Genomic DNA, 15,581 nt, shown 5'->3' with positions numbered 1-15,581 from the left:
AATGTAGACCTATCACTGCGGAGCTGATCAGTTACCAAGTCTTTGCCGTTTTATCTATTCTCTGGTTCATTTAAGTTATTTTCTTCCTGTTTTGTTTTTTTTGTTTGTATTTTTTTGTTTTCCTCTTGCCAATTTATTTTTTTAAATCAACATATGCTGATTTTCTGTGAGCCCTGCAGTGGACTGGTAGACAGGAAAGTGGGTAATGAGAAGTCAAAGGTCGTCAGGCCAGGATATGAACCTGTGATGTCGGCATCACAAATCTAATCCCCAAATCTGCTGTCCCCACAGCCTGCTCCATACTCAGAAACAATCTCAATTGAGCTATGAGATGTTAACAGGACCAAACTGTGTGCGGCATCTATGAATGTCAGGGAAACATCATGGTGAGAGAGCGGCTCAATGCTTTGAAAATGCCTAAATCTAGCAGGCCATTTGAAGTCAGCTGAATGGCTCCAGAGTTGGTTCATCATAGTTGATTTTTTTTTTCTTGCCCCTTGTTTTTGGACTTTGTTTGGTTTATTCCGTATAACTATAAAGATAAACTGAAATGACAAAATGTATATAAATATATAAAATAGTAATTTCTACTTTGAATAAAGCGATAAAGGGACTGATGTACAGTTTATTTTTGAACAATTGGAAAAGTTAAGAGTGGAGCATTTCTTTTAAGCTATTGCAATAAGGAAAAGACTTCTGTGTCATGATACCCAAAATGTAGAATAACACCATTACGTGAAATTTGTAAGCTTGGAAAAGAAAAGTCCACGGGTTTCCACCTTTTGTTTTGTTTTGTTTGTTTTTTGTAGATTGACCCATGTGTCTCAAATGACCCTTTCAAGGACCCCACCTCCAAGCATGAATCATCGTTTATTTTAAGCTTATCAGGCATTACTAGATAAGCTCTGGTGAGCAAGAAAGATCAAATGTTTCCATGTGCTCTGTTACATTTTTTCTTTCTTTCTTTTTGGAAGTCTTTGCACAAATGCTCATTCAAAAAGAGCCAATGTTTATAACTTATTTACCTTTCTGGTGTCAGTAATTTTCCATAGAGTTGCTACATCCTGCATGTTTTTTTTTTTAGTTTTTTTTTTTTTTTAGTTGTTTACTGTGCGACTGCAAATGTCTGAAGCCCTCTGATGAAACGACTAACCAGCAGTGTGTTGTAGTGATTCTTGGACTGAATCTGCAGGTTGCTGGATCTTCTTGGCAGCACAGAGAAGAGAAGAGAAGAGAGGAGAGGAAAGGAGAGGAGAGGAGAGGCGATGGGGGGGCGGTGAAGAGACGACACCGCCTTGCTTTGATGACGCTCGCCGTCGGGAGACATTTGGACAGCCTTCAGCCTATATGTAACCCATATACACGCCGACAAATGGTGCGCGTGAGTAGGAGACGAAGCGCAGCTCGTGAGCCCGGAGTTACGGGGATGTTTCGGCCGTCACTGTAGCGTCGCCGCTCAGCCGCAGAGCCCCGCAGCTTGGAGGACAAACCCCTCCGAACCCCGCGGTATCATCTGTTGATCGGATTGGGAGACAATTAAGCGCAAAAACCATGAGCCGCGGTCCGACTTCCAGGTAGGTGGCCGAGAGAAAGACACGAGGAGAGCGACTGTGATGGGAATGAGAAGCAGGGGTTGTTTATCTGGTGCAGGTACAAAGCTATTGGTATGCAGATTGAGACTTCAGAGGCTTCAACACATCGGCTGCTATTTCCATTGGCGCCGCTCTCTCTCTACCTCTACCCCCCTCTCCTTTTTAATTCCCACTCGGTCATAATTGAAGGCTGCAGACTTGCGCTCATCAATGGCGGATTGGTGCGTAATTCAGCTGTGAGCGTATCGTTTCTGCTGCTTGAATGCACCATTTCCAGAGAAAAAAAAAAAAACAAAAACAAAAAAACACCCCAACAAGTGTGGCTTCTGCACTGCAGCCTCGCTTCATTCACACAGAGCTGCGGGCAGAGCGACTTCACCCTCCCACTTGTTGGTCACATAAGTCAAGATCACAGTGTCCAGAGGTGCCAGACGAAACAGATGTTGTCTTAGAGATCCTGTATGTTTAAGATCGGTAGGGAGAAATGATCCAGGAGACCTAAGCGTCTTAGCTGCAGCCACTGCCACAAATCTGGTTTGTTTGGCTTTAATTAGCTCCATTTATCAGACGCAAAGAGCTGGCAACCTGCAGTGGGAGGATTCAAAAGAGACTCCACAGCATGAATATATTGTGCAGGTGTGAAATGTTTTCTTTGATTTTTTTCCCCAGCAAAAAAACAAAACAAAAAAAAACAACATTGATTTTCACATACTTTTTTTTCATCATTCAATAACGTTTAATTAAAATCAAGTGCAGGGCCGGATTTAAGAAGATGACAGATCCCTCATTTATGGTTCTTTGGACCCAAACATACACAGTACAATTTGATGGTTGCAATAGTCGATCAGCTAACTTCCTGTCTGCCTTTCTGGAGGACAGAACAGAGTGATGCCCAGACGCCACCACAGAAGGAACTCTGCTATAGTCTCTGTTACTGATGCTGGCTTGTTGCTTCTTCACATCTCTGTGTCTCTCCAGGTCAAAGTCCATTGATGCTTATTTGAGGGGGGGTGGTGGGGTGAGGTGATGTGTAGATGTCCATTTACAAAACTGAAGCTGTTTGAAAAACAAACAACAAACAAACAACAAACTTGAGTTTCAAAAATAAATTTGAAACAACCGACAGTGTTAATGTTTCACCTGAGTTCAGTTTTTATTTAGGCTCACGTTGGAGAACGTTACAGACAAGTTGTATACGTTTTAATTTTAAAACTTGTGACTGCTTTTGCTTTAGTAATAGTTAAAAAGAAAAAAAAAAAGGACATCGTCACTTTCTCACCTCGCTAGTAACACCAGCCTGGTCTTGCGCATGGAAGACCCATTGATGCATTTATTACCAAACTAGACTTAGTTCCATGCTTCACTGACAATAGCATATATGAGCTGAAGGTGTCAGAATTTGGTCTGTGAGCTTTATGACACCTGAAAAATTCAATAAATCAGCTTTTCTTCAGAAAAAATGACCTTATCTTACCTTATATTACTTGTATAGCTTACACTGATAGTTGTGTTGCCATTATGGTAATGGCTTGTTCTCCAGTATTGGCCTAGCATAACTTTTTGAGCAACTGCAACCACTGTGGGGTACATGGCCAGTCTAAGCAAGGCGTTACCATACATGCCATCATATTATACAGGTACATGCCCCAGCAATCTGGCTCACTGCTCATGACAGAAAGTGGAAAATCTTATTTATTGAACGCTGGTTTCTAAACCCTCCAGACTTTTTGAACTTAAGTGTTTCAATTATACAAATGAGCTCTACGTGTAACATAGGCTACTCTGCTTTGTCAATTTAAAGGTCATTAAAGGAGACGATGTCTGCAGCTGCAAGCTTTAAATAAATAAGTCTGCCCTCACAACAGCCTGTTGAGAAGCAAGTTCTCACAGTTTGTCTCGTTAATATCGCTGCGCTTCTTATGTCTTATGGAATAAGAAAAATGCGCTTTGAACTGCGGGAGTCAGAACTGTCAATCTGACTGAGCGATTCTGTCTCTCTGGTTGCTCTCATCTATTCCTAATAAACCTGACTGGTTGCTTTTCTACTCAACGCCATTAAAACAAGGAGCTTGCACTCAACCATCACAAAAAAATGTTGATAAAAATAGCTGCACTCTTTAAACGGGAAGACATTTTAAATTCAGTGCAAGTCTAATGAGTTCATATTAATAATAAAAGGTCAATTTCTTTTGTGTTGAAATGTAATATGCTGCTATAAAGATCATTTATAAATATGTATATTTTTGGCATTAAATTAAAAATGTAATTTAAAAAAAAAAGAAGTACATTCTTTCATTTGCTTTTTAAGAACATCACCAGTCTGGCTGGCTCTCAGGTGACAATAATAACATGATTAGTTTTAACTTTCCGTACAAACAGAAACGTTTCTCAGAAGACCTGATTGGTTTGCTGGGCCGGTGGGATTAAAGGATTAAAGCAAGTCACACATACAGGTTGCTCTAAAACCAAACCGCAAAAGGACCTTGTATTCAAATTCTCAAGTACACAAGTAGCTGTTTACCAATCTTTGTTCTGTTTATTTGTGATTTTAAAGGTAACGATTAGAAAGCAGGGAGTGCTAGGTTTTTAGAATTAGGAGACAGATAAAGCAAACACTAATGGTTCTTTTTATTTCACTTTTTTAATAATAAAACACTCACTTTAATGTTCTGGTTGGAAAGGTTTCCTCAACAAGTGAAAATGTAACAAATTTACATCACTCTACATAAAATAAAACACACAATCTTCAAACAAACATGGTAAAAATATATAAATAAAACTCATAAAATATGACAGAATTAATGTTCACAAATAAAATGAATATTTCAGACTGCCCCACTGAAATTGCTTTCATTTCTTTAAATTGTTGTTTTTACAAAAAACCTTCCTTATTGGCACAAATTACCCTGGGGTAAAAAAAAAAAAGAATATGTTTTTATTTTGTTGACGAAAAGGACTAAGACCGAGTCCAAATCAGGGCACAATGAATATGAGCTGAAAGGCAATTGTACGTTCATAAAAGCACACACATCTCAATTATGTGTAAAAGAAATATTTACTACTTAAAGGGGTTCATTTGTGTGATTCATTTGAGAAATTTAAAAATCAAACTATGCTCTATAAATATGTTTTTGTGTGTAGATTTCAAACGTATTTAAACTTGGCCAATCTGAGCTTGACTCTTATCGTGGTCTTTAGACCAAATACTGAGAAATGTGGATGTTTTTTTTTCTTATTTACGTGTCTATTCCATTTATGCCAAACCAAAATAATTCAACTTTCTTGAAAACAAAAACATCAAACACAACACATGCGTTGATAAAACCAAGAAAAGCCTGATCCATAGTTTTTTAATAGTTATGTTGTTTATTTATCATTATTTGAATGTGTTAAAAGGAAACTATATACATTTCAAGCTGGCAAAAGTACATTTTCTTTGTTCTGTCAATACGTAGGAGACAGTAGCTGCTTAGAAAAAAGGGTGAAGTTGAAATGAACACTTCTACAGTCTACGTTTCCGATTTGTTTGACGGGGTTGCTTCTTTTTTATTCTTTTTTTTTTTTTTTTTGCAAATAACTGAAATAAGTAAAGGTAAATCCAAAGAAATATGTGGGAAGCATACAAATGCAATGCAAATGCAGCTTAATTTTATGTGACCTACAACAATCCCCGCTGTCCACAGTGCTGAAATCTGTGCGTTTGAATCTCAGGAGGGAGCCTTTCGGAGCTCCACAACCCCCCCTGTTGTGTTTGTCAGCGTTCAGCACACGAGTGTCATCTCACGGGTGTGTTTTCCAGGCTGAAGCTCTCCTTTGGGGAGCGTTGATTTGTCACCTGAGCTGCAGAAACAGTTTCCACCTTCATGTCACTTCCTCCCCGAGTTCCCCGCCTTGCCTTGTTTGCTCGCATTTCCTGTCATGCTTGACTTCAGTGTAAGCCTTTTTACCACCGCCGGGGAGATTTTCCTTCTTAGCTGCTTTAGGAGCCAATCTGCTTAACAGTGTCTGTTAAGTCATGCATGTTTGCTCGGGCCACGCGTCTCTTGCTTGTTAAAAAGTCCCAGAAACAGGAACGGACTACGGGGACATGTTTTGAATCCGTCTTGTCCAACTGATCCAGTTGGTCATGTGAGTTTGCCTTTTGAGGGCACGGAGTTCATTAGGTGGCAGTATCGGTTTCAATCAGCAGCTCTGCGGTAAGCGCGCTCGGCTGGAACCGCTTTACCCTCGCGCCATATGTCTCCTCAGTCAAATGGAGACTGCTGCCCCAGCCCTCTGACCACTCGAACCGGGTTTCACCGGCTTACTGTGGCTTTAGCAGCATCTGTGCAGCAAATTTAGGGCATTGCTGTCTGTTTGTCTGACTGGTGGTTTAAACCAGCAAAGCGGAGCGGTGGTGTTTAGTTGTGTGGGTTTTACGGCGCCCTGAAACCACCTCTGCGTGTCCGCAATGACGCCGAGCATCAGGAGTAGCGAAAGAATGGAGAGGCAAAGAGTGGAAGAGGTAGGAGAACTTCACACTGAAGTTTGTTTTTTTTTTCTCTCTCTCTCTCCAGGTGTTTATATTATTCATACGCTGGATCATAAAATCTGCAGAAGTGGGTATGCTGGGGAATGTAAGCTGTTTTGTAGGAGGATGAAACGGCTGCTGAATTTCATGCACAACTGTGAAGAACTCGAGGCACGCTTTGATGAAATGTCATGTTTGTTCTTTGCAGGTGAAATTTGAAGAGAGTGAAATGATTCCAAAGTCGGGAAAATCTCCGGCAGACTCCAGGAAAACAGTCGGCATCCATGAATTTGCAGCGCTCGCCAGATCCTCGTTGAATGGTAAGCCGAATCTTCCAAAAAAAAAAAAAAAAAAGCTGTTCTCAAATGGCAAATTTAAAGAAAGGCCGTCTCGACCTTTACACCTCCGTTGGACCCAGGCATCTCTCAGGCGGTGAGGGACCATGTGACGAAGCCCACCTCCCTGGCCCAGGGCCGGGTCGCCCACCTCATAGAGTGGAAAGGCTGGCCGAAGCCGACGGGTCCTCCACCAGGCACTCACTCCCAGTTCAACTCTTACTGCCGTCTGACCGAAGGGGAGAAGGAGGCTCGGTTTGCTGCAGGTATTCACCCCTTTTTTCATCCTTTCTCGTTTCCCGACCCCCCACCCCACCCCCTGCAGAAACGTTTACAATTTAAGTCCAGTTTTCACAGTTAGGATCACTGCTAGTTACAGTCACATGTCTGTTTGGGTAAACATGTGGATATTTTACTTAGCATGGTTTAACTACAGCATCATCTTGTGACCGGCGTCCACCTGCTGTCATGAGACTAATCCCTTCAAAACTCCTCTGTCTCCACCCTGAAGGCCCCGCCCAGCCGCCGGCCACCGGTTTGTCTTGGCGGCAGATGGTGGCCCTATTAGACACACTCTCAGAACACTTCACTGCCCACCGACGGTACAGCAGCGCTTGTCTTTTTTTTTTTTTTTTTTTTTGCTTTTTTTGCCGTGACTCATCCTTTCTGGCGCTGGTGACATCGCTGCAGCTTGATGAGGAGATAATGTGAGGGGGAGGAAAGCAGGGAGCAGACGGAGCCCGGCGTACATCACGCGCATTATGAAGTCTCTTCGTCTTGAAAGCCTAATTAACGCAGCAAAATGCCAAAAGGTTGCCTCACCGTGAGGCGCTTCAAACAGAAAGCCGGGACATTTATTGTTTTCCCTCTTAGGTGCAGCTGACTGCGTCTGAGCCACTTCAGAGGCAACTGAGGGGGAATTTCAAACAGAATGTATTGATATTTTTGAAGCCATAACCATGAACTCCTCTGATTAAATGTATAAGAACGATAAATGTTGATGTTGCCCTTGATTCGAACTAAAATGTGTAAAGATAAATAAAAGGGTACTTTTGCAATTCCTTATTCATATCAGACTTTAAGCATTTTTTAAAGACATTTTCTACCCTCTTTATTAGATTTAGGACCTACATGTAGAAGCAACACATTACCAGGAAAAAAGAAAGAAATTATGGTTTAGGTTATTCTGTTTCCTCGCTCAGCCGTAACCTTACACGTTAGACTAGTTGTTTTATGGAGCAATCTGGATTGTTTTAAAGTTAAAAGTAGCGGCCCTTGGTTTGTGAATGAATGAATCCTATAATTAACCAATTTCGCAAAGAGAAGTGGGTCCAAACTGATGTAAAAGACTCGTTGTCAGACATCAACAGATTTTGTAATCCTCTCGGAAACGCAGGAAGCTTTAATTGGATTTGAACCCAGAGGAGTCGTGACCTGATGATCCTCGGTGGCGTTGTGCTCACAACGTCTAACTAAGCGAAACCCGTTTTCCTGCTAGGAGTGGCCGAGCAGTTTGCAATTGCCGAGGCCAAGCTGCGTGCCTGGGCGTCGCTAGACGATGACGAGGAGGACGAGGAAGACTTCAATGATGAAGAATCCCACGCCAACGGACAGACTTGCAGCTTATCCACAGAGAATCCAGGTATCCATCTTCATCCTCGTCTTTCATGACCCTCGCTGTTTTCGTTCATCACCGCTGACGAGGTGCTCACCCTCCCGTTTTCTTCCCCCATAATTCATTTCACCCATGTCCAGAGGTTCTGACTGTCTGCTCCTCTCTCAGACGCAGCCATGTCCGAACCAATCAGCGGAGCGCCGTGCCAGCCTGAGACGCAAGACGTCGAGGTGCCACAGTCTGTTCGTCCCGTAGGCTCCGTCAGCAGCGGCGGCCCTTTCCAAGACAGGCCTCTGACTGATGACGACCTACAGAGCGGCTCGCCCTCTTCGCGCGGCGACTGCATGTGTCCATTCCTGGAGGAAGAGGAAGAGCAGCTGCACGGTCTGGTGGAGCAGCTGACTCCCCTGCAGGAGCAGCGCGGCGAGGTTTGCATCCACAGCAAGCCGGAGTGGCGGCCCCGGAACCGGAGCAGCAGGTTCGACTCCTGCTACTCCACCTCTCACTCCGAGTCCCCCGGAGAGGAGGACGAGGAAGACGAGGAGGAGGAGGGCAGCGTGTTTCACGAGGTGCGGGTGTGGCACTGCAGCCCCAGAGGCTTCTTCTCCGACCGGGGGTCTTCCGGAGTGGCGTCTTTCGATGAAGAGGAGGAGCGGGAGGAGGCAGAGGAGGAGGAGGAGGAGGAGAAGAAGGAGGAAAAGGAGTATTTGATGTGATGTATCGTCCATGTTTATGTCTTTCTGAGTCGATGTTGATTCCGATACGACATAGATCTAGTCCGATGACATTGTGAACCTCCTCTCATCTCCTCCTCCCCTCTTCCCGCCGCCTCTCCTCCTCCGGAAGCTTTTCATCCGTCACCCCTCCAGGCCTTCTACTGATCTCCTCCCACAGGTTATCGCTGCCGTAAACAGTACACGTGTCGGAGAGTTTAATCAGGATGTAAAGCTGTTGTTCAAACTGAGTTTTGTATATTTTTGTGAAGAGTCATGTGCTGTTCATTTGTTGTTTTTGTTTTTTCTATGGATGTTTTGTAGTGTGGTTTATTTTCCAGCTCGTCCTGTGTCATATGGGTTTGATATGGAAAGCACGAGTGTTCTGCATACAGTATATAAATATAATTTTTGAAACAAGATCATTCCTTGTGGTTCTTTATTTTTTCAGTCTTGGTGAAGGCAAAACATATTAGGGAATAAAAAAAAAGGAATCAAATTCTCAGTTTTGGTTTTGCACATTTTTTTCTCTTTAAATTTATTCATTCATGTACAAAAACAATTTCGTGTTCTCTGAAAAATAACAATGGTAGTTGAGTTCAAAATGCACAATCCTCCTATGTACATCAGCATGTAGATTTTCCTCATCTGTGTATTTCTGTATGTACAAAGCATATACAGGCCAGTGTCATATAAAGGGAGATACTACAGACTTATTGCTTAACTAGATACGCTGCAAATTAGCTCAGATGCTCTCTACTATTAATTCCTTATACATTACCTTATAATGCAAGCATTACTGAATGTTCCATATGCACTCAAAAAATGATAGACATTTATTGCACAAACAGAGGGGAAAAAACAAAACAAATCTGGTTTGCTGCAGCTTAGGCATGGGTCAGTAACCGGTATCAAGGTAGACCAAGACTTTTCAAATGTCACAAACCTGTGATAATTTCACATCTCATCATTCTCAAGATTTGAATTTTTTTTTTTAATAAGACGTCAGAGAAAATGCAGGAATGCTTGTTTTTCTCCAGCTCTATGGCTTATAGAGTCATGCACCACCCAACCCCACCTGTTGCTGCACACTCGTGTTCAGCTGCTCAGAGGAAGGTCTACTAAACATTTCCCTCCCTTATGGGTGTGTGGCAATAACATAAAATGGCATTTAAAAAGTCAATTTCCCCAATTCTATTCAAAAAGTATAACTTAATATCTCCTTTAGATCCAGGAAATACAGCTTTGTGTGAATTTGAACAGATATCACTTACAGCTAATGAAATGATTTAAATGTTACAGTTAAGAACTTGTACAGAAACGTTGTTTTGGCCTCCACAACTGCAGGGGAGATTGCTGAATGAATGGACAGTCACCGACAGGCTCGGTAACAAGAAGAAGGGTAAGTCACCAAATGCCGTTTCTGCTTGCTTTACAGTATGTTAATGGAAACCGGAGTGCAAGGAAGAAGTTTGCCTGTGTGCAGTTCAGATATCAGGGAATCCTGAAGCACTTCATGCTTCACACTTGCTGATGAGCTTTATAAAGATGCTGATGTTTACTTTCCAGCAGGGCTTGGCACAATGCCTGCCCACAATGCCAAAAGTAGCAATAGCTGCCTTAGTGGTCATGGTGTTATTGTGCTTGATTGGCCAGCAAACAAAACCCCTTAGGGAATTGTCAGAAGGAAGATGAGAGACACCAGACCCGACGTAGATGACCTGAAGTCTGCTATTAAAGCCACCTGGGTGTCTTAACGCCACAGCAGTAGGACAGGCCGATTGCCTCCATTTACTGCAGTTTTCCACGCAAAAGGAGGAATCACGGAAACACTGAGTGCATGCACTGCATGGACTTACTTTTTATTAGGATGACATTTCTACAATTGAAAATGTTACTCCTTTTTTTTGTCCTATATAATACTCTCGTTTTCTGAAGGTTTTCTTTAGTAAAAAAACCCATTTAAGAATAAGAAAATATCATTCGCACATTCTGATTTGTCAAGTTACCAATGAAAGACAAATTCAGCTGACTTTTTTTCTGTTATAAACATAAAAAGTCTTTGGGTGGTATCACTTCCGTTAAGGTAATGCTGTTTCGAATCTACAGCTGACAGAGTCGAATTTTTGTTAGCTAGCAGTAAAGCAGAATGGTGACCTGAGCAGACAGCCTGAATAATTAATCAGTTTGTTAGTTTTTCAGTGTTGGTCTTAGGAAAAAAGAAAAAAAAAAAGATGTCAAGACTTGGTTTCCATAATAGTTCTTGAAAACTGTTATTAAATTCAGCGGGGGTTTATTCTTCAGTTTATGCACAAACATCTAAATAACACCGACTTTTATAACCTCAGTGAACTGTCTGAATGGGTTGCAGCAGCAGGGTTAATGGTCGTAAACACATTTAGACAATGTTATGAATTATTGTGTGAAAATGTTTCTCTTCACATTGTTAAAACCAATGTATTTTTTTTACTCAGGGCAAAAAAAAAAAAAAAAAGGAAAATCTCATACTGGCCCATGCCTCCTGCAGCCAATTCACAAATGATAAAAAAAAAAAAAAGAAAAGAGTTGAAGCTAAAAGAAATCCATCAGCAGTATTCACACAGCTTTTCAGGCTTTGTACAGCGGTTAAACTGCTCCTTTAGAGCTCAGGCTGGATTGAACGTACTCTGTTATAAAGAGACGTTAAATACCCACAGACCACACACCGAGGAGCGTTTGTCAGTGTTTGTGTGTGTGTGTGTGTGTGTGTGCGCTCTGTACAACAGCCTGTAAATTTTGCAACTAGGGCCCTCATTAGTCATGCACTTTAAACTCACATACAGCAGCAGAAGATGTTCGGATGATGAAACGGACTCTCTATGTCGTCCTTACAGAGTCGGCCGCTCTAGAGCCGAACGAGGCGCCAACGGCGACTGGTGTTAAGATGATAATTACAATGTGCTTTACTGCAAAGTTGGGAGCCCTGTGTCCAGCTGCAGGGATCTTTAGAAGCTGCCTTTGTCGTCGTTTGAACAGATCCCAGAAAATACATTTTTGGGGGCTGATCCGTAGACCAGTATCCGATATCAAAAGAAAGACCAATGCTGATGACAATATACCTTAAATAATACAGTCTGCAATTTCCCTTTGCTTTATTACTAACATGGACTTATTGCATTTCATTTGACACATATACCAACAACACCTCTTGTTATTAGTCATCGACAGAGACTCTTACATTTGTGCATTGCTTGTACATACGTAGTTTGGAGCAATATCATCGTGTGCTTATGTCAGTAATTCCCTTGTCATTCTGTGCTTTCAGTGTTGCTTGCTCTTTTCAGTTTTTAGCCAACATTATTCGCACAGGAGCCAAATGATTCCATGTACTTTTTGTTGGCTTCAACTCAACAGGATCTTGTTTTGGCGAATTCAACGTAGGACCAGATTTAATTATGGAAAGTTTTTGGTAGTTCACACATGCAGACGTCTAAAACACACACACACACACGCACGCACGCACGCACGCACGCACGCACACACACAAATATAAAACTGTAAAGCTGGTGTTGTTATATCTTAATGTCAACAAATCCCTTTTGAAAGACTTAAACAACAAAGTACTCTAAAATTAGACAATGGGGCTTTGTGTGCTCATGGAACAGACGTAACTATCGTAGCCATGGATGCTTAGATCTAAATATGCACAGTTTTGTCCGCACATTTACCACATATTATCATTTAAGTGACATTTCCTAAAAAATGGTGTGGACAATATCTCAATTTTTTGTTAGGAGGACATAATAAAGCATCGCTTAGTCTTTAACAGGTCTTAAAATTCGGTGAATAGCCTCTGCTCAAATGTAACGGCTCATAACATCTTATAGTGTCATAAATTAATATGCAGAAACACTGTGTGAAAAACCAGGAAAAATATTGCTGCTTTACGTAAATACAAATGACGAGTAACAGCATTTTGCTTCTCATCAAATGTCCCAGATTACCTGAAAAATAGCAAAGGCGACCGTCCGAATAAAGCAAAAGTTCGGGGAAGTTGCAGGTTGCGAGTGTTCTTGTGTTGAATATCAACACAAACAAATAAATAAATACATTTTGTAAAATAAATAAATAAATAAATAAATAAATAAATAAATGTTGCTTAAACAATTCACAATGAGACAACTTCTTGTGATTCCTACATTTAAACAAACCACAAGACTATATGGAACAATGCATTAAAAAGGCCACTGATGTTTTGTTATAATGCAAAAAAAACAACAAAAAAACCCCCCAAAAAAAACATTTTTAGTAAAAATCAATCAAGCTCAGCAAACACCTCACTGCAGCTGTGAGGCATGGTGTTGGAGAAGGGATGAGTGGGCTTGTTTAGCCCAGAACTGTAGGCATATGACACGCCCCAGACAATACCACCCTGGGCAGAGAACCATAATGCAGAAATAAAGACCCTAAGTTAAAGTATATGATATTATCTGTCACAGAGTTAATGTTTCACCTTATAGAACACTGATTCCTGAAAATCTACATCAGAAAGCTGCTCCAAAATCTTAGCACGCTGTGTAAAATGTAAAATAGTACTCAGTAATTTCAGACCTCAACCTGAATAAAATGCTCTGGAAGCTGAGCATGAACTGCTGCCTGCAAATTATAAAGAATGAGGGTCACAGAAAAGACAATTACTGTACGGTACTGCTGTTAAATTTAGTGCTTGCTGAATAATGGTGGATATATTATTCACACAGTGGTTCTGAGTTCTGACGACACGTAATGTGCTATGAGTCGTTTCTGACCTGATGTTGTTTCTACCGTGATTTTTAGACCAGAAAAGAACCAAACACATTTTTTTATTTATGTCTTCATAGAATAGGACGCATGCACTCTGATCAGTCACTATTAACACGCTTTGTTTGTTACAACCACAAACATTAATAGATTTTAACGGGATTTTAAGACACCAGTCTAGAGTAACACATAGTTGTGAACTGAAAGGGAAAAGATACAAAAATATGAAAATGTGTGTGGTCTGATCAACCCATTTCTCCAAATAAAATCATGTGTGACCAATTGCCTCCTGGTTAGAAAATAGAATCCAGGTGTGTTTAGTTTATTTTAAACACTGAGGATACAGCCATGCTGCAAACGCCTCAGGGAAAAAGCAAATATTAGTAGAAAAAAAAAAATCCAACAAATGCTTGCAGTTTTGAATTGCCACCATAAGGAGACAAGAAGGGCCTCTGGTCAGATTAAAGCAAAACTTAATGGGCAGATGTCACATTTTAAACATTTCATTCATAAATAAAAGTCTTTTTTTTCCCTTTCCTCTTAAAATCCCAATAAAATACATTCAAGTGTGTAGTTGTGATGTGACTATTAATGATGTAAAAATAAGGTTAAGGGGGTAATATTGATTACATATTGCCACTTGCCAACAAGTCACTCAAATGCATCAGCAGACATCCCTTTGCTTACAATCAATAGGACCCGAATCACAAAACAGCTATCCCATTTTATCCACAACTGTGATGTAGAAGATCTCTCTGTGATCAGGGGTTTGTCACAAGCATCCAGCTACTTCAGAAGGAACTCTGATTAATATCAGGAGCCAACCTAGGCACTAACTTATCCTTGTTGAGTTTCTCAACCAACTCAGCATTGCTCCCCTGCAACAATGCAAATACTTCTAAATAGACACCTCACACCTATTTTTAGTCAAAGCAGTCTTCTTTACCCCGTTGAGGCCAAGTTGCTTTTTTTCCTACATTGTGACTTGGTCAGCAAAATTCAGTTTTGCTGTTCAAGCTGTGATTTGTGAGCCTTGTGCTTTAAGCTTTCTGACTTCACACCTCCTGATTTCCTGTTTGTCGTTAACAAACTTTATCAGCAGCACACGAGGGGAAAGGAGGCTTTCTGCAACATTTGTCTGGGACCATCCTTGTTTTCCGACGATAAACAAACCTTGATGCGGACACTTTTGAAAATACAGAAATATTTGGTCTTTCATAAATGATCTGTTGATGGCTAAAAAAAAAATAATAATAATAATAATAATAAAAGAAATAAAATCGACCATCCCCTATCAACAGACATTCGCTCACATCACTGGGTTAGAAACACAAGTGTCTAGGCTGGACTGATGCAAATTTAAGAAACAGATACACTTATGAGGCGACAGTATAGATAAGCTTTAGATTAGCATTCTGATTGGTCCTTGGTGTGGACAGTGCTACCCTCTCCCCCAGGTTCTGATTGGTCCGTGTTTAGAGTCGGACTGCTGTGCTCTTGCTCCACCTCGTCCGGCGCCGGCGTGGGGTCGGCGGGGTCGTGGTCGCAGCCCAGCTCCGACTCCTCGGTGTGAGAGGGGCTACAGTCAAAAGTAAACTCTGATTTGTCCTCGGTGAATGAGGGGCTTTCTTGAAGGACGAGGTCTGACAACTGGTTATCGCTGCTTTCGAATTGCAAATCAGTCTTGTCTGAGAAGCTGACGGGGACGTCTTTGAACGAAAGGTCCAGCTTTTTTGCCGCGTTGGGAGGCTTAGGTTCCCGTGGCAAGGACAGCCCTCTGTGACGCATGCACAGCTTGTGTAGTTCTGTTACCTCAGATACGCTCGTGCTGTTCCCACTGTCACGGAAACTGGCCAGAGGAGGGCGCACTTTCACTCCAGTCACTGTGACCGAGCCCTCGATGGCCTTACGCAGCTGCGAACGCGGAGAAGCAGGCGGCAGGAAAACAGGAAGCAAGCACAGCCAGTGGGAGCACAGAAAAAAAAGAGAAAATTGTCAATTAAATATCTTTAAAACAAAACAAATAAGGGTTAAAAA

The 15,581-nt window shown here is 41.5% G+C and overlaps 2 protein-coding genes across 12 annotated transcripts in view; one reads left to right on the top strand and one right to left on the bottom strand.

Annotated features, from left to right (window-relative positions):
* Positions 1-1,108: 1,108 nt before the first annotated feature.
* On the top strand, positions 1,109-9,187 carry fam131aa (family with sequence similarity 131 member Aa). 3 transcript variants are annotated; one of them, XM_007559441.2, is made up of 5 exons: positions 1,109-1,574; positions 6,311-6,422; positions 6,521-6,703; positions 7,936-8,079; positions 8,221-9,187. In XM_007559441.2, the coding sequence occupies exons 2-5, from the start codon at positions 6,332-6,334 to the stop codon at positions 8,766-8,768; spliced, it is 966 nt and encodes a 321-aa protein (XP_007559503.1). In that variant the 5' UTR covers positions 1,109-1,574; positions 6,311-6,331; the 3' UTR covers positions 8,769-9,187. The 3 variants fall into 3 exon arrangements, with proteins under 3 accessions (XP_007559503.1, XP_007559502.1, XP_016530437.1); XM_007559440.2 differs by lacking the exon at positions 1,109-1,574 and adding an exon at positions 4,445-6,096; XM_016674951.1 differs by lacking the exon at positions 1,109-1,574 and adding an exon at positions 6,133-6,208.
* A 107-nt stretch (positions 9,188-9,294) lies between these two features.
* Positions 9,295-15,581, bottom strand: part of clcn2a (chloride channel, voltage-sensitive 2a) — a 62,727-nt gene continuing 56,440 nt past the window's right edge. For all 9 annotated transcript variants that reach the window (XM_016674949.1, XM_016674943.1, XM_016674950.1 and 6 more), the window contains one exon: positions 9,295-15,458. In XM_016674949.1, the coding sequence (XP_016530435.1) occupies positions 14,952-15,458 (507 nt within the window). In that variant the 3' untranslated portion in view covers positions 9,295-14,951. The remainder of the gene's footprint in view (positions 15,459-15,581) is intronic.

The sequence above is a fragment of the Poecilia formosa genome, unplaced genomic scaffold (genome assembly GCF_000485575.1).
Source record: "Poecilia formosa unplaced genomic scaffold, Poecilia_formosa-5.1.2 Scaffold104, whole genome shotgun sequence".
Lineage (NCBI taxonomy): Eukaryota > Metazoa > Chordata > Actinopteri > Cyprinodontiformes > Poeciliidae > Poecilia > Poecilia formosa.
This window is presented reverse-complemented; position numbering and strand designations above follow the sequence as displayed.